The 19,326-nt window shown below is 35.2% G+C and overlaps 1 protein-coding gene and 1 long non-coding RNA gene across 2 annotated transcripts; one reads left to right on the top strand and one right to left on the bottom strand.

The window, feature by feature from the left end:
- The first annotated feature begins 2,661 nt into the window (after nucleotides 1–2,661).
- LOC147406260 (ubiquitin fusion degradation protein 1 B-like) lies at nucleotides 2,662–10,456 on the top strand. The gene is made up of 5 exons (XM_086432524.1): nucleotides 2,662–5,467; nucleotides 8,378–8,601; nucleotides 8,819–8,965; nucleotides 9,941–9,993; nucleotides 10,448–10,456. The coding sequence occupies exons 2-5, from the start codon at nucleotides 8,430–8,432 to the stop codon at nucleotides 10,454–10,456; spliced, it is 381 nt and encodes a 126-aa protein (XP_086288650.1). The 5' UTR covers nucleotides 2,662–5,467; nucleotides 8,378–8,429.
- A 4,323-nt stretch (nucleotides 10,457–14,779) lies between these two features.
- LOC147406259 (uncharacterized) lies at nucleotides 14,780–18,169 on the bottom strand. The gene is made up of 2 exons (XR_015176377.1): nucleotides 15,833–18,169; nucleotides 14,780–15,689 (listed from the first exon to the last, which is right to left on the bottom strand). It is a non-coding gene; the product is annotated as an uncharacterized LOC147406259 (long non-coding RNA).
- Nucleotides 18,170–19,326: the final 1,157 nt, after the last annotated feature.

Genomic DNA, 19,326 nt, shown 5'->3' with positions numbered 1-19,326 from the left:
TTGGGCCTAGGTTGCACAAATTATGGGTTAAAATGCTGGTTAAATAATTGGACTGACTATTGCTGGGCTGGCGTTTGGTAAAATAGATGGATAGGTAACAAGCTAGGCTGTTGGATAGGGGGTTGACTTAATCGTTGCGCTGGTGTAATGGTGGGGTTTGCCAATTGCAGTGTATTTGCATTGGTGAGGGAATAGTTGGTAGGTTTCTTGCTTTTTAGATCAGTGAAAATATAGAAGATTCTTTAGGACAATGTGTCCTCCACTTGACTTCTGATTTCTAGGAAAGACTCAAAAGTTGGGAAATATTGTATTATTAGGAGTCGAGCATAGGTTTTTCAAAATGATCAATTTCTTTTCCAAGAGACAATACCATAGTTGGGTTGCTTTAGTCCTTCATCGAGCTATGAATGCAATGAATCTTTCCCTTATTTGCTACATTTGTCGTCTTGAGGTCTCTTCGTGATAATTCTAGCCCTACGACGTATTTATACTATTGTAAAAACTCCTTTATCAAATCAACTATGTTCTGAATCGAGAAGATTTGAGGAAAATCAACCAACGTAAAACAGATACATATAAGGTCCATTGGAATAGCTATTCCATTTGCTCCTCACTCAACCCTTGTGATTGCATATTCCTGATGTGATCCTTGAAATGAGTCTTCTCACACCCTACACACTACAAAAACATGTCTGTTTAGCGACAACGTTTTAGCAACGGTCAAAATTCCCGTCACTAAAACTCGCGTTTTTTACTTAAACTCCGCTACTCCCTACCGACTAAATCATTTCTCTGGAGAAAATTTCCCAAAATCCTGCACGCGCGAAAATATTCGATTTGGTCTCTCTGCATCTTCTCCTCTAATGACGAAAATTTGTTGAAGACGCTTCTTTCTCTGCTCTCTCTGCATCTTCTCTAATGGCAAAAATTAATGAAGAACCATCTCTCTCTGCTCTCTTTGCATCTTCTCCTTTAATGGCGAAACTAATAGCGAAAATTTGTTTAAGAGGTATCTTCTCTCTCTCTCTCTGTATTAATGGCGGAAATCGATCTAATTTCTAACCGGTATCGTCTTCTTCGTCTCTCTTTCTCTTTGTATCTTCTCATTCGATTTAATCAAATGGAGATTTAATCAGATAGATTTGAGATCAAATCGATCTCAGTTGTTCCAGTTTATAGATTGGCGATTTCCACTTAGTTTATAGATTGAGATCAAAATGCTCAAATCAATGATGAACTAACTAGTAAACATTAGATATGAATTAATATACTAGATTGCTATTTCCAGGAAAATTTCATAAACACCTTGATCTGTGCTTTTAATGTGAATAATATACTAGATTGCTAATTAGGTTCTGAATATTGCTAATTAGGTTTTGAATGTAGCAGTTCATGTACTTAATCAAAAAATAATAATAATGTAGTAGTCATCTATCTTTGATTTCTTTTAGATATGTAAATGTTTTCTAAAACATTATTTCCATAATTAAGAATAATATGATTTTGGGTATAATTCAAAATATTTCTCCATCTTGCAGATTTCAATTCGAATATTTGGGGATAGATGAAGATGTCGAAGCCTTGGAGAGGGCTACAATCTGTTTGAAGAAGCTGATAGAGGTATGAGCTACTTCTAGTTAATTTTTTATTTGCTAATGTTTGCAACAAGGATCATCCACAATTACATGTAGGGGTGCAACTCGGTTCGGGTTAGTTCGGTTTAGAGTAAAATTAGAACCGAACCGACCAAGATCGGTTCCATTATATGAGAACCAGAACCGAACCGAATTATTCTATAACCGAACCAATCCAAACCGACCTTATTTCGGTTTGGTTCGGTTCGGTTCCACGGGTTATCAAGGAAAGACAAAATTCTTTAGATTCTTTTGCAGCTTAAGAGAGAGAGGGAGAGAAAGGGGAACCTGTTGCAGGCCTCAGGTGGCATCGTCGCAGGACACACCATCGCAGCGTCGGAGGATGCACCGTCGCAGCCGCAGGTCTTCCCGTCGCAGGACGCAGCCCCATGTCTCACCGTCGCAGGTCGCAGCCTGAGAGAGAGAGAGATAGAGAGAGAGCGAGCGAGCGAGAGAGAGAGGTGAGGCAACCGGTGGCAGTCGCAGGCCTCAGGCCGCAGAGACGACAGAGAGAGAGCGAGCGAGCGAGAGAGAGAGAGAGAGGTGAGGCAGCCGATGACAGTCGCAGGCCTCAGGCCGCAGAGACGACAGAGAGAGAACGAGCGAGCGAGAGAGATAGAGAGAGAGAACGAACGAGAGAGAGAGAGAGAGAGGTGAGGCAGCCGGTGGCAGTCGCAGGCCTCAGGCCGCAGAGACTACAAAGAGAGAGAGATGAGAGGGAGAGAGACGAGGGTTTGTTAGGTTAGGTTTGCTTTCGTAAGAAAATAAAAATATAAATATAAATTGTATTTTTTTATTTTAAATTAATATTATTCGATTTTCGGGTTGGTTCGGTTTTTTATATTACTTAAACCGAGAACCGAACCGAATTTATCGGTTTTCTATTTTTTAAATCCGAAACCGATCCGATATCAATCTAAACCGAACCAAACCAATCCAAATTACACGGTTTGGTTCGGTTCTCGGTTTAAACCGAATTAATTTGCACCCCTAATTACATGAGTTCTCATATTTTTATTTTATTCAAAATTTAAGTGGTAAATCACAATGTATGATATGTTAACATTGTTAAGATAAACATGTATGTTGGTGTGGAAATAGAAACTCTCTAATTCAGTTACGCTTCACATTTCCTAATTCAGACAAACAATGAAGCATGTGTTGGTAGGTGAAAGCTTAATCCTCAATGTAGTTGTCACCTCTCTTAATTCTCAATGCAGTTGTCTCAAGAGGTGGTGCATGGCATGACATATGTGCCCAACCCAACAAAAATACAAGGTTTAAGAGCTTGATTTTGATCCCACAAAGTAGGGTCCATGTACGACTCAAACCACCGCCTAGTAATGCCCAACTCGACCTGACCCGACCCACTATTATAGTGTACATATTTATGTATAGTTAGATGGATGATTTCGTAACAAAATTAACTAGGATACGTCATAAAATAATAAAATGATTTTTATATCTAATCAATTTTCAACTGATAGAAATTTGATAACATCCAATGATGTCAAAAGTGGTATAAATTTAAATTTTTTTCCCCAAGATATTATAAATACTCATTAACACTTAACAGGGTCGAGTGATTTTTTGCTCACAAAATTTCTCATCGCATAGACTCTTTAGCACACGCCACATCTTGCTTAACAAGGGTAATTTTGTAAATTAGGGATATATTTAATATAAACGGACTCATGTTATTGGTAAATCTAGATTCTGTGAGAAAAAAAAGATTAATGTTGGAGTGATCTCAGTGGAGGGACCTGCAGAGATCACTTGATGTGATGGCACACACATGTCCGACTCAAATCGGATTGGGTTCGGGCATAGTCATTGTGCAACACAATTTGCCCAAAACCGAATTAGTATGACTATAATTTAGAATTTACTTATATCTTAGTTTCTTTCTCATTCATTTACTGTGTATATTTTTTGCTCTATATACCAAAACTAATATTATGACTCATGAAGAATGAATCCTATTGCATCTCTTGTTAAAAACATTCTTGCTCCTACTACATCTCTCCCAAGTATCTCATAAGCACACTCAAGGTATTTATTTTTTGTTGAACCCATCCATCTTCATTAACTCCATGTATAGTGGGCGGACCAATGTATTGAGATTTAAGGCTTTGCTCATCTCATCAATTTTTTCACTCGTTCCATCAATCATTTGTTGTACAACTTCTATATTTCGAGTCTTTTTACCATTCTGTCTTTTTTATTTTGAATTTGATGATCTCTTACTAAGACTTGTCGACAAAACACTCCTCTCCTCTTCAATGCCATCCAAGTCTATGCCCTCGTCCCTTATTTAGAACTTTATTTGTTGGCATTAGACATACATACCAATATACATGTTTATCTTAAGCACAAACATACATGCCGACATACATGTTTTTATGATTTGTTGATCTCTGCCGCTTGGTTTGCTTTTCTTTCTGATGGGGTTAGATGTAATGTGTGATCTTTTTTTTTCTTGCTTTGTTTCTTTTAATCTCATTTCTGACTCTCCCCAATACTTTTAATGCTACATTGTCCTTAATTAATGTATTTTTAGTGAGTGTTACCTATTTCTATTTAGTGCTGTTGTTGTTTGTTGTAATTTCAAGGTGGATATACTTTGGTTGCTGGTGACCTATGATGTTAAGGATCTAAACAAATCTATTTATTAAAGAATGGAGAAACATGAGACTACTTTAGTGGGCATTACTATAAGCTTTCTTTTGGTTCTGTTTCCATATATGTTGTCTATAGGTGTTTGTTCATCTATGCAGATGGATCTGTGCTTGGCACTGTTGTTATACCTAGTATATTACTTGAGGCCACTTTGCTTAGTCAAGAATGGTGTAATTCTACTAGAGAAGGATAAATCTGAACTTGTTTTGTATGATCCAAAATTTGAGTATTAGGAATCTTGGGGTCCACATAACTTCGAATTGGCTCATCTGGTGGTGGTGTATTAGTAGGAGATTATTTGTGCTTCTTTCAGCATTTTCTCTTTATCAGAGGTGCAAGGCAGGGTTAATGGTTTCCCTCTTTGAACTATTTTCTGACCTTAAGTGATACCTCTGCTATTATTGTGTATTCCTTGTGTTCTCTCAGTCTATGTCAAATTTGTCAATGTTCTTAAAGTTCTTTAAATAGTGTTCCCCCTCTTATTTCCTTGAAGGCCTTGGAAGGTTTCTATCGAGGATCTGAATTGCTGGTGATGTGATCTAGGGTCTCCATGTCTTGATCCAAAGGCATTCAATGGGTATTGCCAATTGAAAACATCAATCAATGTTGGTCACTCATTTGATGAAACTCATTCGATAATGTCAATATAAAAGAGATGTTTTTGTTGAGCAGAAACGATGGGTCCCTTCATGTAATCTTTCAAAATAGTGATCATGCTCTTAGACTCTGAATTTTGAGGGTCCTTTTTTACGAGTTCACTAACAAGGTTAGAAGAACAGATTGGTCTGAAAGGGAGAACAACATCAAAAGTAGACCACAATTCTGTGAGCAATAATAGCATGCATGCCATGATTATGATATGTTCTACTATGAACAAGTGCATGTAAATTAAGGTAATGCCACTAAGCTTGAATTGTTGAGTTTTTTTAATGGGTGTAACATACCTACACCCACACCTTCATCCATGCTTGAATGTTGTCGTTTAAGTTGATTTTCTATGACTGGTGAAACAGAGGAATTCAACCTTGGAAGTGAGTAAGTACTATTGTTGTTAATGTTGTTCCAATGACGCTTCAGCATTTTTCTTTGTTTTTTTGCAGGGCCAGAGTTTTATAAAGGTGGCGAATTGTCCAATATCTCCACCTCTTGTCAAGGTGTGTGTCTGTAGACACCCCATTTTTGCATCCGCCTGATTAATCAAGTCGTCAACCCGATCGCAAAGGTTCCCAATGATGGATGTCTATTCCAATGCTTTATTTTGTTACCAGATATGTTTCAGAAATCCGGATGAGGTATCTCGAACTGACAAAACTTAGAAACCACGCTACCCTAGGAAAATACGACCCCAGAAACATAGAAATCGTCATCTTGCAAACCAAAAAGAAACTTCACGATAAAAATCACAAAAAATAATTAAATTACCAAAATACCCCTAACCTCAAAAAAACCTTAGAGCCTACATTACGCTTAGGAAAATCCGTTCAAACACATAAAACAACAAATCGAAACCAAGTAAACCACTTCGCCAATTTTCACAAAATTTGACAAAATTACGAAAATACCCCTCATAAAGTTCACGATCATTTCATATAAAAACTTCATAAATGACAAAAACCAACATTCCCATTGAATTCCTTACGAAAAATTGATTCCAAAACATCCTGGAACATTGAAAAACAACTTAAAACGTAAAAAATCCTCTCCGAGGGCAAAACGGTAATTTCACAATTTTCATAATTAAAAAATTTGAAATTAATAAATAAAACATTAAATAATTAAAGTGGAACATTAATGAAATTGATTTAAAAAGTTGAACCTAAAAAATCGATTAATTGGACTCTCAGGCAAAATTGTTGAGGGTTCGTGGGATATTTCTTTAAGGACCCCTCCATTCGGGGGTTCAAAGAATTAAAGATATAATAGAAGGGGGTTCTCTAAAATTTAAAAGTAAATCAAGCAAGACTGAAGTCAAGGTATTAAAGTCAATCAAGTGAGACTGAAGTCAAAATTAAAGTCAATCAAGCAAGACTGAAGTCAAGGTACTAATCGAGTCAATCTCATAAGACTAAGGTCAAAACCCTAATCTAAACTAATCAAGTCAATCTCATAAGACTAAGGTCAAAACCCTAACTCCAAACCCTAATCTAAAAACTAATCAAGTCAATCTCATAAGACTAAAGTCAAAACCCTAAAACCCTAAAGACTAAGTCAAAACCCTAATTGAAACCCTAAAAGAAACTCTAATCAAACCCTAAATGCTTCTAAAAACTTTATAAATAGAAGCCTCCACACCCTATTTTCGTATAAAAGAAGAAACCCTAGAAAAAGTAGGTGAAGAAGCCTCCACAACCTCCCTAAAACCCTAATTTTGGAGCCCCAACTCCTTCCCTAACACCCCTACTCCGATTTTAGCCTAAAAAACACCTAGAAACCTTTCAAAAACACCCCAAAAATCCACCACAAATTCAAAGCATCCAGATCCAAGAAGGAGACACCTTGCTTCGGAGATCAGAAATCAGATCCGGGAACAAAACGAAGCAAGGAGTACGGTACAAGGAACTGTTTTTCAGATCTGAGGGAATAGTACTTTTGCAGATCGAAGGTAAGGTTTTTTTATTATTTTTTTAATCTAGGTTTTATCATTAGCGATGTAGTTATATTGGGAATAAGTAGAGACCGGCATTGGCCGGGCGGGGTTGGTGCCTAACACCTTCCAACCCCGTAACATGATCTCCGGATTCAGATTTCTATAGTAGATTAGTTCCTTTTTATCCATTTTAGAGTCAGTTTGGTTCCTAGACCACAATCACTAGGTGGCGACTCCCAAACCTCAAGGGTCAAAAGCGGATCTGCGCACCCCGCGGATCGAGGGCGCTTTCAGTGTCTCAGACTGAATATTTCTCTGTTAGAGGATTGGGTTCCATGTTTAAAGCACAAGCAAAACTCATAAAAAAACAAAAAAATAAACTACGTCAGTCCCACACAAAGGACTTGTTAGATATTTCCAACCCAAAATCCATGTAAATAGGTATTGACTTGCCCACCTTGTCAATCGATGTTTTTGGTTGCATAGAGTTTTTCATTCTCAGTTAAAATTGGAAAGCAGCAAAAGTTGAACTTTAAATTTTAAAAGCCATGTAAGTATATGCATAGGCTTGCCCACCTTTTCAAGAAATGTTTTTGGTGGAAAGCAAATGAGCATAGAGTTTCTCATCCTCGGTTAAAATTGGAGAGCAACAAAAAGTGCAAAACTAATCTATAAATCTTAATTACCCTCCCCCATCCAACACCACCCTGATATCCTAGGTAGTGTGGGTTTGGATGGAACACTTAGTTTTTAAGCATGAGTGTAGAGATTTTGAATTCAGATTTTAGGGGAATTTGTTTCAGCAATTTTGTCTTTAGATGGAAGGATATGGATGGAAATGCCCCATTATATAATTTTGTTGTATTCTTGTGTCATGTGGTATGCTCACTCACTTGACCTCCTCAAGAGTCTTTTACACGGGCTTTCTCCTTCTTTTTCTAGTATAAATACGATTTTTATTTTGCCAACTCAATACAAAAATGTTGAAGTAAGAAGGTTTACTTTGGCCTAATTATCACTAATAATTCCTCAGAAAAAGGAAGCAAGTGTTAGCTCCTTTTCAAGGCTTGATTCTTTCAATATGCATGTCATGGATCCATTAATAGCTGAAGCAAACTCTCCAAATGTTATTATTTTAGTCTCAGTTGAAGTTCACCGGTAATTTTCCTTGTCATTGAGTCATATTTTGGAGCTTTGTTTGGGTCATATTGTTTTGTCCCCTTGCACACATGGTAGTGAGCTAGCAAATTTGGCAAGTAAGTGCGATGTAACTTGAAAAGATTTTTTGTTCTCAGGGAACTCATTCACCTATTGTCATAGAGCTTGCATTTTTTTTCTCAATTTTATTGACCGCTTGCCGAAATTAAAATATCGACGGTCTCTTCTTATATTGTTGACATCGTTGATTAAAATAGTTGGGAGCTCACCTAATATATTCCTCTCTTTTTTAATCCCTTTTTATTGGGGGGTCCTGCAGCTTAGAGACAACATTAAGGAACTTTTCCTGCTTAACCATTGGGGACAGTATTATGGTAGCATATAACAATAAGAAGTATTACATAGATATTGTAGAAACAAAGCCTTCTAATGCAATAAGTATCATTGAGACGGACTGTGAGGTTGATTTTGCACCTCCCCTTGATTATAAGGAACCTGAAAGACCTGTGCAATCTATTCCTTCAAGCAAGGCACCAACTAGAGGTTCGTTTTGTCTATCATTGGCATTCTTTCCTTTATCCTCATTTTAGATTATTATCATGGTTTTGACATCTCTTATTTGTCTACTTCATGTGGATTATGTGTGCATGGTTTAAATAAATTTTTTGTCATGCTGGAGTTGGATTTTTATGATTGTTAATGGATTAATAATTGGATTATCTTTTGAGTGACAAACCAATCATAATAGCTACTTTTGCAGTTGAAGAGGCTCCAGCTAAGGTGGAACCAAAATTCAGCCCATTTATGGGTATGGGGAAATGCTTGGATGGTAAGCCTTTGAAGCATCAACCTCCACCAGTTTCTTCCCCGGGAGCCAAAGGCAAGCAACCGGAGGCATCTGATGGTGGTATTCAACCAGTTTTTTCCCCTTTATGATTAAGCATACTTGATCAAACATTGACTGCGTGATAGTCTTCAAATCCGTGTCTCCATATTCCCCTTTGGTAGTTTACATATCTGTTTGATTGGCATAAAATAACTACTGAATTATATAGAGATCATCATGATTTGGATTACATTTGTTGGAAAAAGACAAAATATGGGGTCTAGTCTGGGGTTGGAACTCTAGTTCTACTATTGTTTGATACCAACACATTTTGGGGTCCACTATTTAGCATTTTTATTTTGGAGTCATATGACTTAACATTGGATTTGGATTGAACTAAAGGAGGCTCACAACTGTTCTGTTTAGAGTCAACCTAAGAAAATACAAAGCTAACAATGCACACCAAATGAGGTGAAACTTTGACAAGTAAGCAAAATCACAAGGCAGAGAGAGCAACACAAGGAACGCAATGACACTGCATGGGCTACAGGTGTAGGTTACACTTAGGAGCAAGTTTGTCAGGCTTTGGGTCCTCTCCACTAACTAAGGCAATCTGCTTCTTCTCAATAAACACTTTTCCATATAGCACCCTACAACATATGATTTCTTATAATGGCTTCAGAAGCTTTTTGCAGATATGTCACATGGAGTAGGTTAAGAAAAGCATGGCTGAACATAGATTGTGACCCCTTTCAAATTTAAGCATTTACTTCATGATGGGTAGGATTAATTCTAAGAAATTGACTACTAATGCTGAAAAACCGAAAAACAACTTCAGCTAATTACACAGCTTTTTAGGCCTACAGAGGTCTAAAAATATAACTAATTGAAATCAACATCAAATTCAACTTTCAAATATGATAATTCCATCTAGTATTGGTTTTCTCAATGATTGAGTGCAAAACCATGTCAATTGGTTCAGTTTTAATATATTATTTTATTTTTGACTTCTGAGTAACGTGAGTTTTATTTCTTTTTTGTTATATATATTCGAAGCACGTCGAAGAGCAGAACAAGCTGTTGTTGAAAGGGCTAATTGCTTGAGAAAGGTGTGTTCTTGATATTAGTTTGTCTCTATTTGTTGGTAGAGTACATTTAGTAGTTCTCTTAAATACATGTACTTAATTTAATTTGTATTGGATCATTCTCTTCTAATCAAAATTTATGAGAAGATGAGGGTCATTCCGGCATATAATCTTCGAAAATATGACTATATAAAAGAGAGTTCTATAATTATATAAACGAGAGTTACTAAAACATTTAAAACCTCCCAAAATAGAAACCCCAGAATTAGAACACCCCTTAAGAAAATATACACACAAGTACCAAAGATTCCAAAAAATGCAGACACAGATACCACTGCCTCACAAAATGACAGAAAATTTCCCCTCTCTGACAGTCTGACCTATGCCCCCTATCGTAGTACCGTAGATCATTGTCCCGGGATACACACATTTTTTTATATGGTGTTGTTTATTGTATATTTATTTTTAATGCATGCAGGTTGGATGACATGGGTTAAATGTAATATATATATATATATATATATATATATATATATATATATATAAAGTATCCTATTGCAGCAGATATTAATATCCGCTGCTATATGTATTATATTATATTTGTGAAAAAATTGACCTATTGCAGCGAATATTGATATCCGCCGCTATATGTATTATATTATATTTGTGAAAAAATTAACTTATTGCAGCGGATATGAATATCTGCCGCTAAAGGTATAATCTGCAACAGTGGAACACGTTATCCGCTGCTATATTTAGTGACCGAGGCAACACCGTCGGATCTTGGTTCCACTGCTCATTCACTAAATAGGTTTTACCGACGGAAAAAGTACCCTGTAACGGCGGAAAAATCCGTCGTTGTACATCAAATATGTTGTAGCATGAAGAAATATTTTTTTTTTTTGGGTTAATTGCAGGTTTTAGAGATGTTAGGGGAAGACTGGTGGTAGAGTAGAGCTTGCTAAAGCTTATTACAAAGCCATAACTGATTCTGTGAGGAAACATTTTAAAGGAAATTGAGTGATTGCTAGCATGGAACATTGCAACGACTTCATGTTCCTTGGTACTAAAGCAATCTCGCTTGGTCGAGTCGGTACGTTTTGATCTAACTAATTTGGTTTAAAATATTTTATTAATAAATAAATATTTATTGATATAACTAATTTAATTAATATGTATATGAATTGTAGGATGATGAGCAGCACAATCAATCCGACAATGATCAGTGTCCACAACAACAACCATGATAGATAGTTTTTGTTTTTTGAGTGATAAACATGGATTTATAAACATCAAACATAGATTTATAAGCATTGACTCTTAATTCAATCGACTTATTATTTTGTTATTCTTGTCTCTTAACTAATTTGATTTACTAAGTAACTGTGTTTAATTGACACGTTGTATAAAAATAGGTATTTAATTACAAATAATTTTAAAATAAAAGAAATTAAAAAATCTTATTAGCGGTGGCCATTACCGCCATTATAGGCATTCAAAATTGTATTTATAGCTACGGTAAAAAACTAATTAGTGGTGGTTTTTAACCACCACCATAGATCTCAATGTATATTTATAGTGACGGTAATACACAATTAGCGGCGGTTTCTAACTGCCACTATATGTCTCACTTATATTCATAGCGACGGTCATACACTATTAGCGGCGGTTTTTGACCGTGACTATAGGACTCACTCATATCTATAGCGACGGTAATACAATCTATTAGCGGCAATTTTTGACCGCCACTATAAGGTTCCATATGGCCTTTAGCTACACCACCTATAGTGGCGTTACACGTGACTGTCACTATTAGTAATAGCGGCGGTTTTTTCGTATTTGCGACGGTTTTTGACCCCCGCTAAAAACCTAAAATTTTGTAGTGACATTATTGAATTTTTTCATTTCAGACATAATGAACTTGTCTGACAATCGAATTCCAAAGAACAAAATCATTGCTTCCAGACTCAAAGATAGATCATCCACAATGTTCATAGTTTTCAATGCAGCTTCCAGTTCTGCCACTCGATGGGCCAAAACGTGGTTTATAACGTCTCCATCCTTCTCATTCAAATCTAAGGGGATTATGACATATTGCTGGTTCTCACCATCAACTTGTGTCTGAGGTGGATCCTTCTTAGCTTTAATTGTTGTATTTTTTAATTGTTTTAAGTAGTTTCAAATATAAAGTGATTTTAGCTATTTTGGTCAAAATTAAATATAAACTGGTGTACTACTAGCTTTTGACTATTTTGGTGTTAACAAACACAAAAGTAACTTTATACCTTTGTACTATTTTGGGTATATCTAAAACACAAATGATGGGTGTTTATACTTGTTCTCTAAAACATTTAGTCTCACATCAACTATGAGAAATATTGGATATGTCTTTATATGCTATCTTGTTTTACTTGTATGGTTAAGTTAGAAAGGATAGGTAGAGGCGCATGCGCACAAGAGAGCCCAAGAGGAAAACTCAAGGTTCCAATTGGAGTTTAGATCCACTGATCCGAAAATGTTAATGTGTATGTGCAAGTATGACATGCGTGCGCAGGAGTGCAAATCCTCGCTTTCTAGACTCGTGTGTCTACAAGATTAGCCACATTTTTCCTAATCAAAGAATTAAACCATTTCAATCTAATCCATTTTCCTTTTGTTATTTAATTAATTAAAACGTTAAAAATTGAGCCCCACAAACTTTTGGATAGGTGTCTTGGATGAGCTACATATTTTATTAAGAGATATTTAAATAGGGGATTACCTAGTGTTCAACTAAGGAATTAATTGGGCCCCACAAGCTTCTTATTATTAGTGTTTATTTAAATTGTTATTGCTCTATTTTATTTTTTATTATTTCATTTTATTTGTTTGATCATTCAATTTTTTTTTAAATAAAAAATTGTTTGTTCAATTTGTTAAAAATCCATTAAAAGGTTGCAAAAGTTCAATGTTTCATTGATTTAAATATTTATTTAAAAGAAATGTTAAAATTTGTTAATTTTGTTGATGTCATGATTACTTTTGTCATTTGTCAATTTCTAATTTTTCATAAAGCTTCTTTTGGTCGTAAGATGATTATTTATATCTCCCAAGGTCTATTTACCTAGTGGAACATAATTTCTAGGTGAAAATGGGGTGTCTACAAGAGATATTTTGAATAACTTCCATCAAATCCCAAGGCTTCAACTAAATAATGAAAAAAGTAATATGTTTTTAGTGCTTCCCGTTCTAACAAAAATGCAGTATTAAATGCTCTTTTTTTCTAAGAAGGTTAACTTCGCATTCGCTATTTAGGGTTGATAAGTGCCGAAAATGTATAATTTAATGTGAGCACTTATCATGATTTCCAACTTAAAATATATTTTTTTAATAAATAAATCTCTAAAGTAGGTTTTTAATTTAATTTAATGATTTTTAATTAATTGTGTTATTTTGCATATTTTTATCTAATTTTTAGAACTTAACTTTTGTATAATATCTATTTTGCAGATATTTGAGAAGACCAAGTCAAAGATGGAGACTCAAGAAGTAGAAAAAGTCAAATATTGGAGTTAACCACTAAAAATCAAAGTTAAAAAAGCACAACTTTGATCGCAGTGTAGTGAACATAGATAATTACTATAGAAAATTCCATGCACGTTTCTGATCATAAAGACTTGTGCATAGTCTCTAAGTTTCAGGATGTCATCCAAGCGATTGAGAACTCGTGAATTTGGGAAAAGGCTTGTAATGAATATGAGAGCCTACGAATTGTAGAGAGGAATCTAGGAATAGGTCTAAGCACTGCACAAGCTTTCGGGTTCTCCATCAATCTTTACTCATCATTAGGAATCCACAACAACTAGAGTGATTCACTGATAAATTTGACGAGTGTAAAAATGAGGTGACTAAAACATGATGCTTTGATGATAATGAAGACCCACTCTTAATAGTTGTTGTAACTTATATGAGGAGTAGCTTTAAATGTGTAACTGTTTCAACTCGATAACTACTCAGTTTACTGAGTTGACTTAGTTGAGTTATGCAAATATAACTCTTTCGGGCAACATATCTATTTTAACTTGGCGATAGACCTTATGCTACTTGAGTAGTCATGTGTTGTGTTCTTACTATTTAAATAGCTTTGTATAACTCTAGTTCTTTAGTTATCGAGTAAATCAATCTGCTCTAATAGGTTATGATAAAGTAAAGTAGACTTGTAAAGCTAAACCTATAGTGAAATAGATTTTATTTATTTATTTATTTATTACTATTTTTTTTTGGAGGGGGGGGGGGGGGGGGGGGGTGCCAATCGAGGGGGACAAACCTATGGTGAAACCAATACGAAAGTCGACCAAGACAGCCAAACCTCATAATGAAATCGATAGGGTGTTGGCCAATGAGGCCAAACCTAACGGGATCCAGGGAGGGATTGGCCAACGTGGTCAAGCCTCTAATGGGGTCGAGGGAGGAATCAACCAAGGTGGCCTAACCTTTAGATTTAGTAAGGGGAGGATTCGGCCAAGGTGGCCGAACCACCTAAGGTGGAACATATAGAGGGGTCAACCAAGAGGGCCAAACCACCTAGTTAGACTAGGTTGAGTTCGCTTCTTTGGAGCCAATCCTCTAATGTTTGCAATTGAGTCAAATTTTAATTTGGGTTGGATTGGATCGGGTTGGAATGAATTTGATTATCTCAATTTAATAATTTTGTTAATCCCTATAAATGAAATATTTTTGTTCCTACCGATACCATGCTAGTTCAAGAATAGAAATGTAAAATACCTCAAAGAACACATACCAACACCATAGAGGAGAAATAAAGAAGCAATGCAACTAAAATACCCTTAAATAAAATGACTAAACTACATTTAAGAAAAAGTAAACGGATCTTTATACGACCCTAAATTAACAGTTTGATATATACATGTTTCAAACCCTTCCATCATACCTCTCACTAAAGAGACTACACAAAAGAGATTTCTTTCCTTCCATCTTTTTTCTTCTTTGTTGAAAAGAAAGACCTAAAGGAATTTTCAAAGAAGGTAGAATTAATAGTATTGGACAGATTTGTTAAGCGTGATGTTAAATATTGTCTGAGATCAATAAATGAGAGATGACTCGTTCTTGACCGAGATGGATTGACAAAGATGATGCCTCATTCAAAATAATTCGACTAGACAAAATACCAAAATTTGAAACCACGTTGTAAAGATACCACCTACAAACTACATATGTATTTAGAAGCACATCCCTACAACAAGACCTGTTAAGTAATTTTTCCTTTTTTTAAGAGCAATCTTAACAATGGAGTATAAAGAAAGTAGTGTAATCAATATCCAGTGATTTTTAATTACACAATTCCTTTTAATTAATATTTTTAAGATGAACCAACCATTGAGTGAAAAATTTATCAAATTGATTCGACCACGATTCAAATTAGTTAAGACTTAATTATATTAATTGAAAAAAAATTTAAATAGCTATTTATGTACATTTATTTATTTTTCTTAAAACACCTTTATTTATTTTCATAGAAAGATACCATTCACAATTGAACGAATCCAATTTTTTAAACACTGCTTTTAACAAGTCACTAATTCCTTGAAGATATTTTGGAGGGGAGGATAAGCAGAGAAGAAAACAAAACTCAAAAGGTAAAGGTGTTGTCATCCAAAAGCAATCCCATAGTTTCGGGATCCATCAGCTTCGTCCTCTTTCCTTTAGGCTATTTTCAAAATCTGCATTTGACAAGGAAACACTAGTTAAGTTCTTAGGTATGTTAATATCTATTTGCAAATAAGCACATAGGACTAGAATTAAATTATCATTTGGTAACAATACTTGGAAGCACTTCCCACATGGAAGGAAAAAAAAAATCTACCCGAGTATAGTTACACAAAACATTTTGCTTGCTCTTGCCGAATCACGTTCACATCCTTCATAACATGAAATTCCTTCTCATTAGTTCTTAGATAGGCTAGGAATTCAGCTGCTGCTATATTCATCTTCCTTCAAGCTTGTGTGGTAAATATTCAGAGGTGGTTATGATTTTTGTTAGTTGGGGAAGAAACGGTGACCAAGAACCCTTGTGAGCTATGGGAGCAAGGTTCACCACTTAAAATCTCATTTCAATGCAATGCTTCGAACAGGAAAAAAGTTAAATGTGGTACTAAACAATTCCCCAAACATTACTATTTCTGGATTAATGTTTTGTTTTGGTCTTGAAGAAAGCTTTAAACCACAACAAAAATGATCAATTATGGGGTTTACCTCCATTTCCAAGTGAAGAAATGTGGAGTTAATAATATAAGGTCCCAATTCAACTATTGGTAAGGGGTGGGGAGTGATGATTCCACGACCTAGGTTCAAATCTCGTTGTATCCACTAAACCAGTTTGACTATGGATAATTTCTGTGGAAGATGCAAATTTTGGGTAGGACTTCGATGCCAAAACACCGACTATCAAAGCAAAGACAAAAATCAAACAATGAGACCTATAAAATATTATCTACTATTTATACATAGATAATGTATTTACATAGAGAATATTTGAATAAAATCAGTTAATATGCATAGGTTCTATTATTAATAGAGCCTATATACAATATGGTTGAATATCAATAATTTGCCAACTCAAACAATTCACATGTTATGTAATAATACTTGAATTCCAATATATCATAATTAGGATCATTTGAACCCAAGTTAATCAAGAAAATTTACTTTCTACCAAACGATAATCATCCACCATTTAACTCTAATAATAGAAAAAACAAGTTTTCCATTGCTTCCAACACATGGCCTTGCTTAAAACTATCCAATAAAAATGCTTATCACCAAAAGTGCGATCATTGCCCTTGCACACGCAACACAACACAACACAGAGAGAGGGAGATTCCAAATCCAATGGTTTGAGGTTTAAAAGGGTGTTCAGAGATGGAGAGCTCTCTTTGTTACCCATATATATCTGTATAGCAGTATAGCACTAAATGGTATGAGATTTAATGACAAATGGGTATTCTTAGTTTTCTTTTGCAGAGAGAAAAGTTTAAATGGTATGAGGTTTAATGGGGTGTTCAGATGAAGAGCTCTTTGTTACCCATTTATCTGTATAACACCAAAGGAGCATGACAAAAGGGTATTAATTATTTATATTCTTTTGCAGAGAAAGGGCCAAAGGGGTAGCTAGAGACAGCAAATGGATCAAACATTGATATTCTTTCTATAAAGCAGATAATAAAATAGATCTAAATCAAAATTAATTGAAGGATAAGCTCATATAATTCCCCACAAAACAATAGAAGTTCATGTTCTCCCTCAAATTTAGAGAGCTTGTATTGACACACCAACTTCTTAACTTGACCAAACATAAAATTAGCTGGGTTTAAAGTATTTAAAACAACCTTTTTATTTTTATTTTCTAATCATATTCATATCCTATTCATTATCTCTCATTCTCTCTTCAACTACACCTTATGAGAGGGAAAGGGAGAGGAGGGGAAAGTACGAGGGAGAGACAAGTCTATATATTGGTGTGTTAAAACAAAAGGTTGGACTTTGGAGTGATAAAAGTAATTGGTAACACAGCCTGTGATGAGGAAGACTCTTCAATCTACTGTATCTTCACAGCTCACATACCTGAAGATCTGTTCAGCAAACCAGTAAAAGTTCCTGGAAATCTGCAGCTAAGTTTTACAGATCAAGTACAACTAAGTGACAACATAGATTTATCAAAGCAAGCGTTCTAAGAAATACCAAGAAAATGATATTAAAACCCAAGTTAGATCAAAGAAACTTAAAACACAGATAATAACTATAAAAATAAACCCAATAAAGAAGTTACGAGGAAGAGATGTAGAGCTCCCTTCAATCCAAAGAAGGATATAACATGGATAAATTGAGCTCCTGATGTATGCACACCACAAGCATATCTCAAAAACCTCCAAACAAGAGATATAACTGTGGAATCCATAACTCAGCAGCTAAATCTAAACCAGTAAGAACCTCTTTTTGGACTTTAAAGGAGCTCCACCCAAGCCCTAATACCATCTATATCTACAGATCTATTAAAGGCCAACAAAAACACCTAACTCCCCCAATCCAAACCCTGAAACATAAATCTAAAACCACAGGAAAAGAAAACCCTACATACACACAAAACCCATATCATTAAAAGAAGCCAGGATGATCATCATAGAAGTCAAACTATTCCTTCAAACCTTACTTGGAGAGGTGGATCCAGAAACCCTAAACATGGAAGAAAGTGGTCCTAACAAAGCTGTTGGGACTTGGGAGTATTATAAGGGTGAATTAAAGGACTTGGTTGGATTTGAAATGGTGTCATACCTGACACCCTTTTAGTGAATATTTGAGATGCACCCTCCGTTTTCATCAAACTGATGCCAACCTCTTGACTATGGTCTTCTCAAAGGGATTAACAGGAAATATCCAAAATGACCATGGTGAGGATATTAGAACAACCGACCAACTAGGAGAATGGATTGTCCTTGGTACCTCTCTATTCACAGATTCTCCCATGCGTGCCACATAAGCGTAGTAAGAGTAGTTTTCTAACAAACAAGGGTAGTTCTGCAAATTGAGAATGTCATTGGTGGATCTCGAATTCTATGAGCAAAATTCTTTTCATCTCTCTCATGATCCTTAGTATCCCTTTGGTATGTTCTTCATTTACCATCAATGTAAAAACAAAACAAAAAACCAAAAGGCAACATAAGTGATTTGGGAGGAAGTCAAATTTTCCCTTGATGACCTCCATCACAACACATAAGCAAAGCTCTTATCTACTTCAATCACTCTAGAACAACTTGTATTCCTTGATCCCATAGGAAAATCCTAGATTGACTTCATTTTTCACTATGTTTCACACTACACTGGCATGACAACATGCTCAGAACTCTAGATGTTTTTCTTCAAGATACAAGTAAAAAAAGCAACTTTGATTTTGTGCACAACCCCTCATCAGCATAGTGTGAAACACAGTAAAAAACAAAGTCATTGTAATACAACTCAATCCCATATTCAACTTTGGATTTTGGTGATAAGATTGTCATTTATCATCCACATGAATTGAAAAATTGCATCATTTTATCTATTGTTTCATCGTCTAAATCAATGAGAAGAAGATAAATATAACAATGAATTCATTAAATAAATCTAGGATTATGGAATAAATCAAAAAAATTATCCAAAAGTATTAAGAAGATGGACTTTACAAAATGAAAGGGACTTTTCTAATCACAACCCACAGTTTAGGCTCTCCATCAATATGATCATTGGGATTTGAATAAAATAAGAGATAAACATTTTCTTAGGCATACATTTCGTTTAGGAATCTCTAACATCCCAACAGTCATT

This window comes from Akebia trifoliata, chromosome 3, assembly GCF_017979445.1.
Source record: "Akebia trifoliata isolate Shusen 1 chromosome 3, ASM1797944v1, whole genome shotgun sequence".
Lineage (NCBI taxonomy): Eukaryota > Viridiplantae > Streptophyta > Magnoliopsida > Ranunculales > Lardizabalaceae > Akebia > Akebia trifoliata.
This window is presented reverse-complemented; position numbering and strand designations above follow the sequence as displayed.